Source organism: Cucumis sativus, chromosome 2 (assembly GCF_000004075.3).
Source record: "Cucumis sativus cultivar 9930 chromosome 2, Cucumber_9930_V3, whole genome shotgun sequence".
Taxonomy (NCBI): domain Eukaryota; kingdom Viridiplantae; phylum Streptophyta; class Magnoliopsida; order Cucurbitales; family Cucurbitaceae; genus Cucumis; species Cucumis sativus.
Window position 1 is genome coordinate 19,558,790 of NC_026656.2, and position 20,468 is coordinate 19,579,257.

Sequence of the window (20,468 nt, forward strand, 5' to 3'; positions counted from 1 at the left end):
CTGTAATAATAATGTTGTATATTAAAAAAGGACATGTAAGAGCAAAGTGTAAGAGTGATTTAAAAAAAGGATGTATAGTTTTCCTCTCAATCTGTATTCTGTACACACACAACATTTTGGGTAAATATGAATGTTCAATATTTGGTAGTCATGGTTTTTAAGTCCCTTCATTTGGGCTTCAAGTGGGTTCAGGACCAAATCTATTTTGGGCTTATACACAATACATACACATATGACAAGAACTTGCATTGGAATTGAATCTCAAAATTTTAACCATATGTATGCAGTGAATATACACAGAACGAAAATCTTCAACACCAACTTGGTCATCGGAGGTGTTTAGCTGCGATGCAGATTCGAGTTTAGGTCGCAGAATTTGTTCTTTGACTGCTAAGTTTGAGTTCTTTTGTTTTTAGGCTTTTTTTCTTTTTTGTTTAACAATTTAACGTATTTTTCAAAATTTTCAACATATTGTCGAATATGTATTTTATAATTTATTTTTGCATGGTACAATACTGCTCGAGTGTTGTTTCATAAGAACAACTAAATTAATTATAATGTAAACAAATTTAAATTGATGGAATGAATTTAGTGTGTAAAAATAAAAATTAGGAGCATCAAGGTACACCTTTAACCCACAAGTTTTATAACTTAACAAAGAAAAATAAATGAGGAAACTAAATCCAAAAGATAAGAATTAGATTCTGGTAGAAAATTTCACATTATAGATAGTAAATTTGTAATTTAAGAAAATAAATACGAGAAAAATATATTTAATGGTTCATATAAAGCTTCACACCTTGATATCTACTTAATCTTTAAAGTTTTATAATGCCATATGGTTGAACTAAAATGTTCCTTTTAAAATTTCAAAGATGAAATGGACGCTATAGACACTGGACTAATTAAAACTTTGGTGACAATAATATATTTTTGCTGGAGAAAAAAACCACCAAAATAGAAGAAAATGAATTTTCACAAAATGCTCTGCCTCCCGCCCGACGACACATGGAGTTAGCATCCTAAGCAACAACAAACAAGACCCCAGCGGCTGCAGCGGCTGCCCAAGTGCTGACCATCGTAGCGGAAGATGCCTCGACGGGAACCTTGGACGACGTTGGGGAGTTAACCAATGAGGAGTCGGTATCTTTGGGAGCAAAATCAATGGATGGCATTGTCGTTGGAGAAGCTCCTCCAAGAGATGATGGTGCTTTAGACGGCGACACTCCATCTTCGGTGGGGGATGGAGCTGGGATTGTAGAGGAGGGAGCTCCAGAATCTGCAACCGTGACCGCGAGCTTCATGCCGTTGCTACAATGACCAAGTGCACCACAAATGAAGTAATGAGTACCAGGCTTGTTGAGAGTGACGGTTGTAGCGCCAGTGCTATCGCTACTAATGGAATTGCTAGCCGTGCATGAGTTATAGTCACTCCCACTCACTTCATCCACAGTGTGCCCACCTCCATAATTGAACACTGCCCATCAAAAACATACAAAAAAGAAATCAAATTAATACAAATTAAAAAAAAAACTACCAAATTAAACAAAACTTTAAAATGGGACTAACTTAGGGTGTCGCCTACAACGAAGGTCTTTCCAGAAGTCCAAGAGCTGTAATCGACACCGGTGGACCAACCGGCAGCGTCTCCAACGGTGTAAACCACGGCGAAGGTTGGAATAGCCATAGAAATGACAATGGTGGCTAAGACCAAAAATGGAACTCTGAAGGAGTAGGCCATATTATTGTAGTACTTGTTTTCCGGTTTATGAATTGTTGATGAAAGGGGAGGGAGGGAATTTATTGGTATTTATAAGATAGAAGAAGTGGGAGTGGGTGAAAGCTTTGGGCCCAATGAGAGTTAGGTTCTTCAAAAACAATCAAGTAGATTCCTTTGATGATATACCAAACTATATAATTTGATTTGTTTTATGGTTTAAATAAATAAAAATGGTTCACCAAATTGGTGGAAAACATTATGGGAGTCCCAAAAAGGGTGTAGTAGCTAGGTCTAACTCTACAATGAGAACTTTTTTGGTAAGATTAAGCAGTTGGGTCACAACCAAATTCCTAACACACCAACTTAACTAAAAAGCACTTTCAATTTGGAGTCATTATGCTTGATCAGTTTAACCAAACTGAGCTTATTTGAGTCCATGTTGTCTAAAGAATCTTATCAATCTTATATATCACTAATATTTGAGGTGTCATTGAATGAGATACTATTTTCTTTTATAATTTTGTGGTTCTAAAATTCTTTTATAATTTTGTGGTTCTAAAATTCCTAACTCAAATAGTTCTCTAATAAAAATTTGTCATTTGACAAATATGGTGACACAAGTGGATCGGATCCAACTCATTCAATAAATAAATAAAGAAGCTTTCAATATTATGGTGTGAGGAGTTGTTCAAATCAAACTCATCAAATAATAATAAATATTGTTATTTATTTTGCATTAAGTGGACATTATTATACACCAAAAGTTTTGAATGTTCAACTACTGTAGTCTGTACATATATACTGATCCAAAAGAAGAGAAATATTAGCAGCAATACGTATGTGTATTCTCAACCAGCATTACTAACTACGAATATATGTATATTATTACTCAAAACTTGCAGTCCAAAATTGAAAATTTGAAATAATAGGTGGGATAAAATCAAAAAAAAAAAAAAAAAAAAAAAACAAGACAAACAAAGGAGGTGATAATAAAGTCTAGACAATAGACATCAAGGTGGAAATTATATATATTTTTACAGATGAATCCATGATATCATCATGTGTTCCAAATTGAACAAGAACTTAATTTCAATCTCGTTGAATTGAAGCATATAACAAATCAATCCTCCAACAATGGTCTTTTCTTTTCACGTACCTGCATGCAAAAGGATCAAACCCCATTCACACACACACACACACATACATATAAATAAATTCATGGTTATTTAAACAAAAACTTGACATATAAATTATAATAATACAAAAAGAAAAGAGAACAATTATGAAATATTGGTTGTAGAAATTAATAATTGTGCATTTAGTTTTCTTAACCTTCACAGAGGAACTGCCAGCTGGTGGTTTAGGAATTCCTCCTCCATTGATATTATGGTACGGCGTCGTTTGCTCTTCGATGAGATAACCAATTTGATTGGATAGCAGTTTAACCTTCACAAAAATTGGATAAAAATAAATATAATTGTGAAGAAGAGAAGGTGAAATTAACTAAATAAAAATCTTTTAATTAATTATTTACATTTTTTTAAAAAAATTGTGATTAAATATAGTTCCTTGATAGTTGGAGTGAATTTTAAATCCCAATACTAAATTTAAACTCAAATCTTTTCGGTTAAATTGTAAATCAATATGGAAAACAAAATTAAATTATTTAAAAAGATTTATCAAAACAGTAAGACTAAATTCTAAATTCTTCTACCTGATTTATAAGTTAATTATCCATTAATAGAGCTTTATGTTTAAAATTAAAAAGAAAACCAATTATCATCCCTTTTCATGACTAGGCATAAGATGTGGCTCATTGCCCTAATCAACAATGATCAGCCGATAGTATCTTGGAACAAGAGTTATACCAATCTTATTTGAAAAAAGTTTAGAACTACTATTTTACACATACCCTAATTTCTCAAATTACACTTTTACTTCACCATTATATCGACCTAATAGAATCCAATACATATAGTATATATATAAATCAGGAATTAACCTCCCCTTTAGTTGTATGGAGTAGCCTCTTAAGCTGTTGATTATCTTTCTCAAGACTTTTTACCGTAGCAGCCAAAGCTAGAGCACTAAGAGTTGGAGGACTCAAACTATAAACGTAAATCAATTTTAATAAAATTAGAAAATCATTTCAAACATATGGCTAAAGACATAATTAAATAAATTGAAAATTTTACCTTTGTGATAAATGTAACAATCTTCGACATGATTCATCCTTGATGTTACTCAACAAGAATAATTTACCAATGGAGGTGTCAACTTTTCCCATTAATTTAGATAAAGCGGACTCAATCAAAGCTTCTTCCATATGTGAAAATTGAAACTACTAAAAGTAAAACCAAATCAACGTAACCATGCATTATTACTTTTGATATTGATGAAAAGGATGTTTAATTTTTAGAGATTAACCTTTTGCATTTGGTGTTGATACTTGAAGAAATTCAAATCCAATTTTAAAATTTCAACTTCTTTTTCCAATTCATGGACACGAATTTGGGTTTCTCGAGCACGATCAAGAGTTGATTTTCCTTTGTTAATAAAGTCTTTCAACGTCTTCAATTCTTCAACCAAACATGAACGCTCTTCCCTCAGTATTCGGTTCTGTTCAATTGCCTTCTTCAAGCCTTGTGCATTCAGTTTCGCTTCTTCCTTAATAAATAAAAAGATGAAGAATTAATGAATTATAATAATAATGATAATAACATTTGTTATTGCAATAAATAAATAAGAAAAAAGAGATCAAGGATGGAATTGCCTTGGCACTGTTTAATTTAGATTGTAAAAAGAGGCATTGGGACTGAGAAGAGAGGAGTTTGGATTCAAGTGTTTGTGTAGAAATTGGTTCTTGAGGAACACTCATTTTTCTTTTTGTTGGGAATTGGAAAATTTTGAGAAATGGATGGGTCGGAGGAAGACGATTGTGTTTGCTGATTTTATGTTCAAAGATTTGGGTTTTTAGATACTTTTTAATCCATTTTCTTAGGAGGATGAGAATCAAAGATAATGATATTATTGTGAAATCAAATTAACAATTAACAAAATCTTTTATTCTCTCGCTTTTTAAATCTACCAAATTTCTAATTATTTTATATATTCATATTCATCCAAACGTGAGATTTTCAATTTCAATGCAAATATCGTTGGTGATTATTTCTAAACAATAAAATATGGTAGAAATTCAAGTTTTTTATTTACTTTTTATGTTTTAAATTTAAATATAATCTACCAAATATATTTCAGATTATAAACATGGATTATATATATGTATGGGGTTTGAGTCAATGTGTACAAAATTTTACTCATTTAATTAATTGGTTTCAAGAATCTATAAAATCTAAATGATATTATGTCGTTTAATGGATATGATTTATATGGTTACATAATCTAAGTGTTGTTGATAATAAATATTGAATAAAAAAATAAATTCCACCATATATAATTATATTATTTAAGAGATTGCTCACTGCTTCCTTTGTGGAAAGTAATTTTGACCATTCTTTTTTATTTTCTCTTTTTTTGGTGTCTAACAAAGTAAAGTCCTGCTGTCAGACATTTATATTAAAAAAAGTCACATTCGAAAGAAAAAATAGGTGGAAAAATAACTCTCTTTTTGTATTTTAAATTGGGTTTATTTTCAATTTAATTCCTACATTTGAAATCAAACTTTTTTTATATCTATGAATCGTCGGGACAGTTTACCTGCACCTTAATTAATCTCAAACCCTAACTAACCTGACCCTAACCTAATTCTTAGGACATAAACTGAAACCAAACTTAAATTCCAAGATGTGTAACATTTTTTAAGGTTAAAAAGTGAATGAAACTAGACTCAAAATCTAGAAACAAAAATAAACTTGAAATTTTCTATCTCAAAGTCAAGTGGACGAGAGACCTATCTATTCCATAAATATTGTATTGGGACTTTTATTCTAAACCATGAACCCTAATGGAAAGGATGGAAATGATCATCTCCCAATCTTAATCGACAAATTATTCATCGTTATTTATGTATCGATCATGATCTAACATTCAAAGATTTAGAGATCTCACACACTCTTGAGAAGATCCAATCACACAATTCATTCATTTCATTGACAATTGATTGTGAAATTAAACTAAATATTAATATAATATGGTTTTGAGATGGATAATCTAACTGTTATAACAATTATTGATTATTGGATAAAAGAATAAATTCAACCATATATATATATATAATTATTTAAGAGATTCTCTTTGCTTCATTCGTCTTGATAGCTTTGTCATAGTCTTAATCATTCTTTTGCTTTAAGTCATCTTCTTCGTTACTTTCTCCACTATGGTCAACAAGTGAACTCAGCTCGTCTTCTGCAGTTTTAAACTGAGTTTTACATTCACAAAGAAACCACATTAGAAAGAGAGAGAAAAGAGTATCCATTGATAAAACCAAATAAACAAATTTAACTTTTTAAAATTGAGTTAAAACTCCCTTTCCATTTAAAATTTGAGGTATATGTATTTAATGAAAATGAATTTAAAAGTGTCAAATCTTAAAACACAATTAAGGATTAAATTGAAACAAACAACTTAAATTCGATAAAATGAATACTTTGATCCACAATCTATATAAATATATATATATATATATATATATATAATATATATATATATATTTGTTTTTCGATCAAATAATAATACTTTATAACATATATTCTCAAAATCAAATAGATGAAAATCTTATAATCTATCTTATAAAAATTTAAACGTTTTTTCTAAAATGATATCAAAATCCACAAAGCTTAAACAAATATATTCGATAAAAAAAAAAGTGATAAAATACATTGTAGCACAATTGATTTTGAGACTACACAATTATCTAATATTGTTTTAAGGTCTAATGCAAAAGATACCATCTTATTGAGCAATTGCAAAATCGAGGGAGATCATTCCGCTTATGAACTAAATTTGATTATTTTCTTCAATTGACAGTTGATTTTGACATACAATCTATACTATATTCCTCTACGTCATAAAATCTAAAAAACAATTTGTGGAATGTATATATATAAATATTGAAATAATTTGATTAATTAACACATACAAGTGACATAATTGATAGTTATGAATTCTAAACTGAAAGGACAAAAGAGTGCAAAACTTTTGGAAATAGAGCTAAACTAGATTTCTGAATGGAGCAGTGTCGATTACTGAGATTTGGTTAGGTTGGTAGTCCTCATAAAACAAGTGGATAAAACTAATAAATGTATTTACATGGAATATATATAATTGCATTTGTAGACCACGAAATTAATAACATTTTAAGAAAATAATATATATATTACTATTAGAAATAAAATCAATGACAAATACTTTTAATAATTTCATAAATAATAATAAGGGTGCATGTGAAACCAAGGATGAAATTAAGTAATTTAGTAGGACGTTGGTTGGGGTATTGATTTCTCAAATTAAGGACCAAAAATTAAAATTAATACTTGCTTAAATATGGATGTTGACAAAAAATATGGTCACAAATAAGTATGTTATTTTATTTTATTTTTAAATATAAGAACAAAAAATTTATAATGAATAATATAGAGTTAACTTATATATTTAATTAAATTTATGTTATATTCGATTTGTGTTTTTAAGGGAATGAATTAAAAACTTTAATTCAGATTTCGGACGTAAACATAGAGAGAAACATTTGAGATATAAATTGAAGGAATCAATTTAGGGTTCCTGGAAAAAAAGCCTAACCTTCTCAAAAAGATCTCCGGCCATATCCGCGTCCTTACCGATCTTTTCGGCTACATCATCTACGGACTCTGCAGTTTTTTGGAGTTCGCTGCCGTCGGGGAGATAGGCCGCAATATCTTCCGCCGCTTTATCCACTTTATCCGCGGCTGACCCCGCCATTTCTGCCACATCCTCCGCCTTTTCCACCACTTTATCCATTTTCTCTATACAGAATCATCATGTCCAATGAGAATATACTTAATTGAACCTTGGGGCCGTTTAGGATTATATATATATATATATATATATTATTCATATCCCTTACCTTTTAAGGTAAGAAAAGGCTTCCAATAGTTCTTTGTCTTCCAAATTGATAGAACTGCAGACAATACCACCCCAGCTATCCATAATGGTCTGAAACTAAAATCCAGTTGCAAATATATTAAAACTAAATCCATTCGATTATGATAATGGTAGGTATCAAAAGATTCTCAAACCTTTCTTCTCTAGAATGGAAGGTCATATCAATAGTAAATACCAATTACTATTGGGTTATTAGGTTAGTGATTGACAGTAATATTAAGTCTACAAGTCAATTCAAAAACTTAAAAGTATAATATTTATACCAACACTGTAACATAAGATAACGAGTTAAAACGAAAAGTATATTGGGTGAGAATAGAATTACGAAGGAGTGTCGTGGAAAGGAGGAAGAGATGGAAGTCCGATGATGGAGTCAGCGCTGTAAATGGCCATATTACGAGTACAAGTTGAGCTTTTGGGATTCGTTTTGGTAGTTGGAATTAGTGGCAAGCTGTTATGGTTATGGAGATGAGTGAGATTGAGGTTTGATCCATGGCGATGAGGGTGGTGGGATCGAATTGTGGGCAATCCAAAGTAGGTTGAAGATGAAGAAATCGAAAGAATCGACATTATAAAGAAAAAGAATAGTAAAGAAATAGGAATTAGGAATATTATTATTGGAGAGTTATGAAATATGAATGGTAATGTTCACAAGAAAACCAACCCTTTTTAATTAGCATACTCAATTGAAATCAATGACTTTTGGATCTCAACCTACCTTTGCCTTCATTAAATTCATGTTTATTGCTTCACTATATTTTTTTTAAGTAATAAAGAAAACAATGAGAAAATCAACATTATATAGTTTGGTTTGAATTGTATTGGAAGAATTTGGGGTGCTGGTTATATATTAATTGTCAATAATAGAAAATTGTTTAGTGTTAGATAAAATGAAGATCATGTGTTATGCAAGTATTTTCAGAATCGGTGATTTTACTAAAGTTGATTCTATTAAAAGTGATTTATCAAATGTTTGGTTCTAGTCAACATTTGTGGTAATTTTGTAGGAAGGGAACGGTTTTCGGTCCTAATTTGAAGTTGGTAGGATGAGCTATTTTAGATAAATTGTAAATAGTTGTGTAAATTATGTGTAGAATCATGGTAATATTTGATTTCATACTAGTTAAAGTAATTTGAATTTTCAAATTAAAAAAGAATAATTGAAGCAAGGTAATTGTAATGGATGATCTTTTGAGTAATAATAATTAAGGATATATCAACATTTTAAAAAAAAATTGCAAATATAGCAAAACTATCGTTCATCGATAGAATTTGACAAATTTGACTGTATTTGTAATTTTTAAAAAAATATTACTATATACTTAATTATTTTGAATTTAATAGCTACATTTGCTACTATCTTGAAATTGTAGAGTTAGAGAATCGAGATAGTTGCAAATTTAGCAATTATATTTAAAATAATTAAGTATATAGCAATATTTTAAAATTTTTACAAATATAGCAAAATTTATCAAATTCTATCGATGATATAAGTCTATCATCGATAAACTATGTTGAAAATATTGGTCTATAACTAATAGATCATACTTTATAACTTGATTGGATCAAGGTTGAGTATTTGCACCCAAAAAAAATGGAAGAAGGGTGGGTTCATAGAGGAGATAGATATTTGAGGGCAGCCCTATTGTTAAATGCATAGTTGGATCCACTAGCATTATTTTCTCAAGTTATACGGACTACATTTCAAATTTATTCTAAGTTGAATTACTAAAATTAATATTTTAAAATTGAGATACTAAAATGGCTTTTTAAAAAAAAATATCAAATTATTCCGTATTGTCAGTCCATGATCTTTTAAAATATATAATAAAAATCCCAAAATATTTATGGAACAAAATATTTAGATTGTTTTTTTAAAATTCTTTGTATTGGGTAATGATATTTTAGATTTTATTATTTTTTTTGTATCATTTACCTTTTCAATATCCAAATTTTTATATTTCACACATGAGGTTAACATAATAAAAATAAAAGAAAAACAATTAAATAACAGTTTGGAATGGTAAACAAAATTGCAGAAGAGAGGAAAAATAAAGAAAAATTGGAGGAAATGACAAATAAAAATATTTATAAAAAGAGCTGAAGAAGAGAAAAGAAAAAAAAAATCATAAAGAAAGAAGAAAGAGAATGATAAGAAATGACAATCCAATATATTTTTTTTAAATGATCTTTTTATTTTGTTACGCCCTAAATTTTAGGGTTGGTTAGATTTATGAAATTTTTTATTTTAGTTATTAAGTCATTTGATTTTATGCTTAAATATTAGAGTTAAAAGATTGTAAAATGGTTAATTATGTAAAAAGAATAGAGGGAATTAGGAAAGATCCAATTTAGTTGGTTATAAGATAACAGTAATTAAGTATTAATAATCAATGTTGAGATTAAAAATAATACTAAATCAAATCTGGAAGTTAAGTTAGAGATATGATCTGCACATGATTAAATCTTAATAACACTAACCTATCACAATTGAATTTAAAATGCATGGTAAATATCAATTATTATATCTCACAATTCACTTGTATCACTTTAAACTATCATTCATAGTTCTATTTAATTTGGATAAAAACTAATAATTTTATCAATTAAAATTTTAAAATTTAATCTAATTTAAACTATCAATAAGATTTCTTAGTGAAAAATATAATGGTTCACATTAAATTTCAAAATTAATCTAAGTATTAAGAGATGTCAATATATTTTGGTAGTTCAGGAAGAAAACCCTAAACTTGAGAAAAGTTAGGTAGGAGGGCCACAAAGTTGGAAAAGAATTGCTAGCCATATAGAATGATCAGGAAGATTTGAGGTACATATCAAAACTGTCATGTCATTCAACTTCTTCTTTATAATTTGAACTATTATTAATTCGAGCAGAACATAGTCGATATATATCGATGATCATTTTAAATATTGATTTAGTTTGATTTATCTATCTACCAATTTTAGTTTTAAAGAATAAGATTTTAATTTACAATTTGATAGTGTCAAATAGATTTAAGTTTTCAAAATAATGGAGAAAAAATTGATTGACACACTAATTGTATATTTTGGTTGTCATAAACAACTTTAGTTTCACCCACTTTAGGATGACTTATAGTAATCAGGATGAAGACTTACTACCAAATATTAAAATATGCACACAAATTATTATTCCACATCTTTTGTTGATCATATAAATAATCAATATTATCTCAATTGATTAGCAGGAATAATACAACTTTATTTGCTCACCTCATGACATTAATTAATTAGTTTTTTTAATGTATTAAAAGACAACCATCTAGGTTTAAGAAAAACAAAACCATTACCAACTAAAGGGAGTTAATTGCAAATAAAATTAATTCCACAACTTACCGAATAAACAAAGTCTCACTAAAAATAGGGATAATAATTATAATTTATAACATTAGTATATAGTAATAATTTAAAGAGGGGTAAATATTGAGAATAGAAGTCTATCATTAATAACTATACCTAAACCCTAAATCCTAATAGACTCTATCAAAGTTTATCATGGATAGACTTTAAAATATTATTACTGTATATTATAATTATCATGTTTATGCAAGACAAATTTTTTAATAAGTAAAAGAAAAATTACAAAATATTATTGATCTATTATTATTTTTAAATTTTGGAAGACGATCATATTTGTAGTAACTATATTTAATATAACTATTTATTTTCTTATTTTGCATGGAGATGTATTTTTACTACAACAATAATGGAATATTAGTTGGGTTATATTAGACTTTAAGAATCATTTATGAATAGATGGTTAAGATGTCACATTTTGATTTTAATATTGAATGACTTATTTATTTTTATGATTTTAATAACGAAAAGAAATTCCCCTCATTTTTTTCAAGAGAAATTTGAAAATGATATGGATATTGTGTTTTGTTTTTCTTAAATAAGAATAATTACATTTTTTGTTTTTGCCAAATTGAATTAAGTTGAAGCTATTAATTATGTTGGGTTGATTTTAATATAGAAAATAAAAAAAGGAAATTGAAATTTAACCTAATTGTTAGCAAAGTCATTTTTAATTGTTTGATTAATTTATATTTTCTTGAGAGAAAGGAAATTGAGAGTGCTCCCTCCTCTTTACCCATTATTTCTTTACTCTGTTTCTCATCAACATTCTGAGCTTCCTCTGCCATGGCGGTTACACTCAGCAGAAAGCTTTTTCCAGTTGCCACTGGAACTGCCCTACCAACTACTAATTGTTCCGCCTGCCCTTACGACTGCCCTTACGACTGTTACGGTTTTCCCGATCTCTACTTCTCGCCCCCGCCACCACCCCCTCCTCTTTCCGACCACCAAAAACAGCTTCCAACTACGATCATCATCCTAATTCTCTTCATCGCCTTTTTCGTAGCTTTTACTTTCTACATCATCGTCGTAAAATGTCGATCTTGGTACTCTGGCTCCGCCAACGAAGGAGCAGAGGCGTTGCAATCGGACGGCGGAGAAGGAGAGTTTATGAACGAGAATCAAGTGGATCATCCAATTTGGTTCATCACCACTGCTGGACTTCAACAATCAGTCATCAATTCCATTACGGTTTGCAAGTACAAGAAGAGCGAAGGTTTAATTGAAGGAACGGATTGCTCTGTTTGTTTGAGTGAATTTCAAGAAGACGAAATGCTTCGGTTGTTACCAAAATGTAGCCACGCGTTTCATATTGGTTGTGTTGATACTTGGCTAAGAACGCACACCACTTGCCCTCTCTGTCGAGCACATATTCTTACTGATTTCACCACCCCCAACTCCGTCAGGCCACCAAATATAGGTCCATTGAATCAAAACGAAGGTAATTTGGGTTTAAATGAAGACACCCAGATGGAGAATGAGAATACTAACCGGGAAGCTGTAAGGGAAAATGAAGGTGGCGGTGTTTCTATTTCTAGTGAGAGCTCTGAAAACAGAGGAGATGCTGTTGATGAACAAAGAGAAGTTGAGGAGATAGTTCAAAAAGAAGGGAATTTTGAATCTGATGATTCAAAAGTGGAAGGAAATGAAAGTATGAGGAACGATAATCAAATGAATTCATCTTCAACAACAACAACAACAACAACATGATATCAAAAAGAAAAAGAGAGAGACGAGAGAAGAGGGTGAGTCTTGTTTGTATGAAATTGATTAATTTTGAGTAGTAGAAAGAGAGGGAGTGGCCTAGCTATGGTTTAGTGGATTGCTTAACTAATCTATAAGTAATCAATCTCTTGAAATCATTTATTGTTTTTTTATGTCAATATAATTTGAAAATATAAGCAAATTCATAAATGGATATTTGGCCATTGTGTTATTCTGTGTTCTACACTGGGTTTCTGGGTATTGTATTAACTTTGCTTTATTTGAAGAGAAGGGGAAGAGAAGGGAGGAAGGTGAATGGGAATTTGTTGTTTGACTTAGTTTGTTTATTTTGATCAATTTCTAAAACCATTATTTGGGGTTAATACATTTGAGAAATGAGAAAGAAAAAAACTTAGGTAAGAAGGGAGAGGAATATAAGGCTACCTGCTCTGATGCTAAAATCACTATCAACTCTTGCTTTATCATTACATTAATAAATAATTAATGATGAAGTTAACACTTTATATTTTAAAATTATTTCTGATTTTGAAATCGTTCTACATTTTGAGGTAGACTTGGCACCAAATATTACTTTACATATTATCATTATTTTTCACTTTAATTGTTGATGTCTTTTCAACTATATGGTAATTCATTAAAATAAAGGTCTATTTTCATCGGTGTAATTAAAATATAAAAAAATGAAAATGGAATATTTTAACATTGAATTGATTAAGGAGTAACTAATTTAAATCTAAAATGCAAATAGCTTAAATGCCTTTGGGGCATTGAGTTATGAGGGCCAATAGATGGCCCAAATAAAATCATGAATGGACTTCAGTATATAAGCCCAACCCAACAAAAACATGTAGCCTCGGGTATCATATATACATATACATAAGAATATATAAAAAGATTTGTTGGTGAAAAGGGGGAAAGAAAGAATAGTAATAATTAGAAATATTATTATAAGACGAGGAAAGACAAAAGGAAAGGAGGGGGAAGATATAAAGTTTGTGTCCTCTGATGTTCATAACAAAAATAAGGAAATGAAATGATATTATTGGGATTTCTTTTTATTGTTTAAAATAAATATATAGAGGATTTTGAAAACAAAATGATGAGATGAAAGGAATATTTTACTGTTTACCTATCCTATCCATATATGGTGTGGGCTCCTCCCCCCCCCCCCCAACCTTTTTAATTCTTCAAATTCATCATCATTATTTTTTCTGTCTCTTCATCTCATCATTCATCATTTCCTTTATTTTCTCATCAATTTTAAATCTTTTTCTTTTTCTCAAACCTCAAATAATATTTACATATATCATACTTTCCTAAAGAATTTTTAAAAATAATCACTATAATATTAAATGCAAGTTTATGGATTAGCATTTAATGTTATAGTTTGACTTCCCATTCTGCAGTTGCATTGTGCAGGTGTGTGTATGTGACTAAGTTTTTTGTTTTTATTTTATTCTTTTGTTGAAAAATGATAAAAAGAAGGATAAAAAATCTTTAAAAGATATAGATTTGATTGTGGGCACATCAATGTCATAATTGTTTCAAACCCAAAATTATGGGCTACGAGTATTATGCAGTGTTGATTCAATGATGAAGAATATTCTACAAACTTAAAAAGGGTCATAAATCTCATCATTTTATCCACATAAATCATAAATCTATCTATTTTTATACACAACTTCCCCAACCTTTCCTTTATTTATTAATCAAGTTTAACACTAACCACATGCTTTGAATATTAATAAATGTTAGGGTTTAAATACCATTTATTAGTGTCTATCTTCAAGTAATTTAATCTTGTGAATATTTTCTTGAGAAACACCGACCAATTATAAAACAAGTCTCCATCAACTTTTTTGTGTATGTATATATATGTAAAACTATAATAGTATTAAAATTAATAGCTAGTTCAATGATAAATTTGTCACAAACTCTTACTAGATCTAGGTTCAAATTGGTTATATTTTTGTTTGTAGATATTATAAAGTTTGTGAACAAAATGACTAGATGATCCATGAATGAGAAACATGTGAGAGTTTCGGTATGAGATGTAAATGGAAATGGTAAATAAATGGTAGGGTAGAGAAAAGAGTGTGTGTGTGGAGCCAAAAACAAGAAGGAAAGGCCTTTTGTTTGGCTGTGGAAAGACAGTCAAACTTTTAGAACAATTACAATTATTGCTTCTCCTTCGTCTTCCAATCTCTTGTCTCCTACTTCTATCTTATTAATTATCAAATTAAATCTTTCAACTAAACAACAATTAACAATTAATAAGAATCATATTTTTTGAATTAGGGTTGTTGTGTTGTTTTATTGGTCAGATACTTTATTTGAAAACCCTAATCTTGTAAACATATATCAAATCTGAAAACAAATAGATTTTTCTCATTTTAACTTCAATAATTGCGGTTGGTGTTTGGAATAGTTTTTTGTTTTGCATAGATATGATTACTACAATTCTCTTTTTCATAAAAGTTCAATGCTTTGTTTTTGTTCATCAAAATGGGTTCTACTCCTCCTAACATGAACTAAAAAGTTACCATCTTTTAAGTAAAGAAAATACCTTACACAACTACAAGGCAAATTTGCATATATATATATATAATTAAAATGTAAATTTAATTTTCGAAGTTAATTCACGATTGATCACATTGTTAATATGCACTTAATTATCATCATAAAAGTATTATACAATCCATCTACTCAAAATAGTTTAGTATATGTTGAATAATGCACCTTTCTTTGGACAATTCCATCGGTTAAAAATAATTTTTGAATAGTTTTTCTATTTGTGATGGAAAAGGTTGGATCTTAAATAATTAGCTTTTATAGCTCACTATCTCTCCTTTCGTTGTCTTCTTTCTTTTCTTTTTTTTTTTTCCTTTTCAAGTTTAATAATTTATTGGATTGGAAATAATTTGAAGATCACAACTTTTGTTGAATGTAATATTTAAACCAATAATATTGAACTCAATTTGGTTGTTGATCTATTTAAATAGAGCTTTCTACGTTTAGTGATGTATCATGAAAAGGAATTAATTAAGCAAGTTGATTGATATGTTAGGTTTCATATTCTCTAATTTTTTCTGTTGATTGAGCAATTAATTAATAAATTGGAGAAAGTTATGAATTATAATCACTTAAATGTATTTAATTAAGATTAGAATAAGCATAGGACGAGTAATTGTTCAAGTTTTAGTAATTTGTTTGTTAAAAAAGAATAGTAATTGACAGTAAGTCCGAGAATGAAACACCGAAGCTCTCAAACTCCTATTTGTACTAAACAAAATCCATTCCTTTAAGAGGAAGCAAGAAAAAGGAAATTACTTCTTTTGGAGGACACTCGAGAACTATCTAAACACAAGTAGTTAAAAATATTCTAAATTTGAATTATTGAAACATACGGACACTTTTCATGAGTAATTAAAATCAAAGTCTCCAATTAATTATAATTCATAGGGAATGATGAGAGATATACTGATAAATCATAAGAGGTTAGTATATTAAAAGATCTCACGTTGGATTTTGGGGAATCAAATGGTTTTTTTTTTTTCACATCTTCCATGTATCTTTATTTAGACATCCCAAAAAAGCTTTAAAATCTTTAAAGAAAGTCAGTGATAATAATACGTAATTGATTGCCAATTTCATGAAATTAAAACTGAACTAGATCAGAAAATGAGCCAACACTATATGCTTGTTTTACATGGAAAAATTGTTGGATCACCTTAGGACTAAAATGGAAGATAATTCTTAAAGAAAATTACATTCCAAAGAGAAACACATAGATTAGAAATAAAATGTCAGCTATAAACAGCTTCCTCTTGAATTGAAAGTAGGATTTGATTCACAGCTGCAGCAATTTCATCCACTGTATTCAACTGACATCCTTCTTCAACCTAAATACAGAAAAAGAAAATTTAAAAACAACCCATGTTTTAAAATTGAAGAAAGTTTCAATGTTTAGTTGAAAATTACCTTAATACTTAGAGAATACAGAACCATTTGATCTGAAGTAGTGACATTGAGATGAAGAATAGTGAGTCTCAAGCTTTGAAATCCAGCCACCATTTTGAGGAGCTGCCTGGGTCGTTTTTGGGAAAGTATTTTAAGGTTGGCATGAGTATCGACCATGGTGACTTCAATGTCTCCGGCCGGCCATTGAGTGTGAGCAATGGATGAGTCATGGGGCGAGTTGTTGTTCTTGGACTGAGTTGTGGCACGAGTTGAGTATTGAGGGAAGGAAAAGAAATCGGCAAAAGGGGAGGTATCAGTTTGTTCTTTATGGACTTTAATGAATTGTAATTGTTGTTCTAATTCCTTGACAAAGTTAATGGCACCACCAATAATGGAAGCTTGGTCTCCCTGTTAAAATAGAGACCAATAATTAGACTTCAAAATTATGAACATTGCATGTGGGTATAATACAATAACACAATTTCAATTATTATTTAACATGCAACCAATTGTTATGCCGTGAAATTGAAGTCATTGAACAGTTCCTCACAATCTAAAAAGTTAAAAAAAAAAAAAAAAAAAACATGATACTCTGTTTTATTTTGAGATCAGAGACTTTTGGGTGGTACCTTTTGTCATTATCATTATAATCTCTCTCTTTTGTTCTTTTATGAGAAAGAAAGGAAACTCACCCTTTGAACGTAAGAAGATGGCATTAATGATCGGAGAACGGCAAGATATTCATTCATTTGCTTCCGCCGATTACGCTCCACGGCGATGTGAGTCATCCTCTGGTTTTCAATTTCTTCTTTGTTTTTCGTGCTACGAGTCCGCCGTCGTTTTCTTCTTCCTGTGGTTGGTGGCGGTGGTGGTGGTGTTGGCTCTAGCTCCAGCGGCGGGTAAAGAGATCCTCCTCCGGGGAGTGGGTGATTGATTGAAGATTCGTCAGGTGAAGGCTCCCATTTTTGGTCCTGTGTTTGGTTTTCAATGAGTCCAAGAAAAGCTTTTTGTTCTTCAAATTGAAAGGCATAGTCGTAGGTACCCCAAGGTGGTCCTCCGGCGTAAGAACTGAAATCCCTGCAAACATAACTGAATGTATCTTGTGGGTAAACCACAGTTTCCAATGCCATCATTAACAATGACTCAGTTTTGAATCTCTCTGTTCTTTTTTTGTTAAGAGTTGTGGATAATAAAGAGCAGAGAAGGATTTGAAAGAGAAAAGGGGAGAGAAATTTTAGGGGTTGGTTGAAAGAGACACAAACTTGAAAGGAAGAAAAGGAGGAAGTGTTTATATAAAAAAAACAAAAGACCCAACAACAACCCAAGCTCTAAGCTCCTCAAAGCTTTCGTTGCTGTTCTTGACCCAAATGAAGGAGAAAAAAAAGAAGAAAGGGAAAGGGCTTTTTAAAGGAAAAAAAGAAAAGAAAAGAAATGATTTAAAAGAAAGAAAGAAAAAGAAAAGGAAAAAAGAAGAGAGGTTTATAAGAAGAGAACAAACTGCACGTGAGATTGCAATGTGTATTCAGTGCTCAAGCAGGAGCCAAGAAGACAGAGAAAGAGAGGAATCTATTGTTCCTACAAATAGAATACTCTGTTTAGGGCTCTCTCGTTTTAAGTTACTTAATTTAATGGCTGGAAGTGGAACCTCCTCCGAAAAGCAAACTTTACATTACACAACTTCCTCCATATCTAATCAAAAACCAAACCACCCTTCCAATCAAAACCAGTAATACTTCGATTGACATAAATCTACCCAGTCAATTTTCAATTCTTCAAATTTTACTGTCAATTCATTTTGAAATAAAACCTTTTTTTTTTTTTTTAATTATCCAACTTCTTACGTTGTAGCATAATTTATATACTTTTGTCTAAGAAGCCTTTCTTCTTCCAATAAAAACCCTCATGGAAGTACAAGTTAATTCTTAATAGTTAAAAAAGTCTTGTTAAGTTGTAATAGATTTCATCTCTCATTTTATTTTAACACATTCAATAAAAACTCTTTCAAATACAATAACACACCTACATTGTATTTTAATTACAAACCTACATTGTGTACTTACGCTGTGGCCAAATATATTTATTTAAACTATAGTCTTCAAAAACTATTAATTTTTTTTTTAAATTGAAATGTGATGATGTAAAACTTTTAATTGGTATTTTCCTAACAAATTGATCTTTTTTTTTTAGTTTATTAATGCGTTCTTTGTAAGTTGGATCATGTATAGTATGTTGTGCTTCGTTTTCAATATTGTTGGTGGGTTTGTCCAACTTGTTAAACTCTAAATATAAAATTGTTCAATATAATAAGCCAAATTTTAGTATTTCATCGTGATTTAGCTAATAATCTTTTAGATTTAGTGATATTATAATTTATAACTCTTTGATTAATAGCAAAAATATTTTCAAATACAATGAGTTGAGTTGAAGTGTGAATTTAGATTATGGACAAACTTAAAAAAATAACACAAACAATAACAAATTTGATATTTAAACTTATTTACATGTGACAATGTTCTTCATATGGTATCTTCTTAACTTTGTCATGAACATTGAAAGGTAGCTAACAAATTACAATGAAACATAAAAAGGTGTATAGGAAAATATATTAGATTCTTTGTTGAAAAAATAATAATGGAGAACAAAAACAAATGTGAACAAAAGTTAAAATGTGTATGAGTGTATGTGTTATAAGAACAAAAATTAGGTTATTGACTTAGTCAGCCAACTGTGTGATTGTTTCATGAGACAAGAATTCAAAATAAGAACAAAAACTAAATTAAGAAAATATATAGAAATTGGCCTCATGTGCTCATATACAACTTTTGTCAATATATATATCATAGTATTACACATGTTTATTTTTTTACTCTTTTACACCAATAGGAGGAAGCTCCAGGTTTAATTTCTTTATCATAAATTGAAGTTAAATTTATTAAATCGATCAAAAGGTGGGATTTTGATAAGATTTGATTAGTTGTATAATGCCCACAAGAGCTAATCCAAGTGAAAAGAAAGAAAAATAAATTGAGAAAACTGATTAAAGCATTTTAACTAAAATGAGATTATGACATTCACTTCTTCACTTTTATTTTCTTTGGTTTTGTTTTTTCTAATAATACCAACAAAAAGAAGAAGAAAAATTGGTCTTGTTTGGTTGTTTACATTATATTTATATTAATTAATGACGGCTTATTCATTCAACATGTTAAAGTTGAATTCATAGGAAAATGTTGACATGTATTTAACTCCAATATGTGAACTTTAAACTAAATACTAAATTAATTACCGTTTGTTCTATTACAGAAATTGATTTCATCTATATAATTGGTCTACATTTTTCTTTTTGGCATTATCTTAATTTCATAGGCATGCAAACAATTTAAATTAATAGAGTACGGTTTGATGAAGATCACAGGGATTATGCTTTATGTCTCTTATATATTTTATACCCTCCCTATATATATACGAAGCTCCCATTATTTCTTTGGAACAAACACTTTGGAAGGGAGGAATTGAGGTAATTGGTTGAAGATCAATGAATAAATGAAGGTATTTTTCTTTTATTCTC

General features: G+C 29.7%; 4 protein-coding genes across 5 annotated transcripts; 1 reads left to right on the top strand and 3 right to left on the bottom strand.

Annotated features, from left to right (window-relative positions):
• Positions 1–743: 743 nt before the first annotated feature.
• Positions 744–1,789, bottom strand: LOC101219044 (blue copper protein). The gene is made up of 2 exons (XM_004152574.2): positions 1,570–1,789; positions 744–1,477 (listed from the first exon to the last, which is right to left on the bottom strand). The coding sequence occupies exons 1-2, from the start codon at positions 1,739–1,741 to the stop codon at positions 1,023–1,025; spliced, it is 627 nt and encodes a 208-aa protein (XP_004152622.1). The 5' UTR covers positions 1,742–1,789; the 3' UTR covers positions 744–1,022.
• A 4,005-nt stretch (positions 1,790–5,794) lies between these two features.
• LOC105434653 lies at positions 5,795–8,454 on the bottom strand. 2 transcript variants are annotated; one of them, XM_011651370.2, is made up of 4 exons: positions 8,145–8,454; positions 7,782–7,870; positions 7,478–7,680; positions 5,795–6,098 (listed from the first exon to the last, which is right to left on the bottom strand). In XM_011651370.2, exons 1-4 carry the CDS (start codon positions 8,387–8,389, stop codon positions 6,009–6,011), a joined length of 627 nt encoding a protein of 208 aa, XP_011649672.1. In that variant the 5' UTR covers positions 8,390–8,454; the 3' UTR covers positions 5,795–6,008. The 2 variants fall into 2 exon arrangements, with proteins under 2 accessions (XP_011649672.1, XP_011649671.1); XM_011651369.2 differs by having other exon boundaries at positions 7,782–7,876; positions 8,145–8,452.
• Positions 8,455–11,903: 3,449 nt separating this feature from the next.
• Positions 11,904–13,163, top strand: LOC101209492 (RING-H2 finger protein ATL54). The gene has a single exon (XM_011651371.2). The coding sequence runs from the start codon at positions 12,002–12,004 to the stop codon at positions 12,923–12,925; it is 924 nt and encodes a 307-aa protein (XP_011649673.1). The 5' UTR covers positions 11,904–12,001; the 3' UTR covers positions 12,926–13,163.
• Positions 13,164–16,557: 3,394 nt separating this feature from the next.
• On the bottom strand, positions 16,558–18,302 carry LOC101218813 (transcription factor bHLH96). The gene is made up of 3 exons (XM_004152573.3): positions 17,593–18,302; positions 16,922–17,308; positions 16,558–16,842 (listed from the first exon to the last, which is right to left on the bottom strand). The coding sequence occupies exons 1-3, from the start codon at positions 18,031–18,033 to the stop codon at positions 16,747–16,749; spliced, it is 924 nt and encodes a 307-aa protein (XP_004152621.1). The 5' UTR covers positions 18,034–18,302; the 3' UTR covers positions 16,558–16,746.
• Between the last annotated feature and the right edge of the window lie 2,166 nt (positions 18,303–20,468).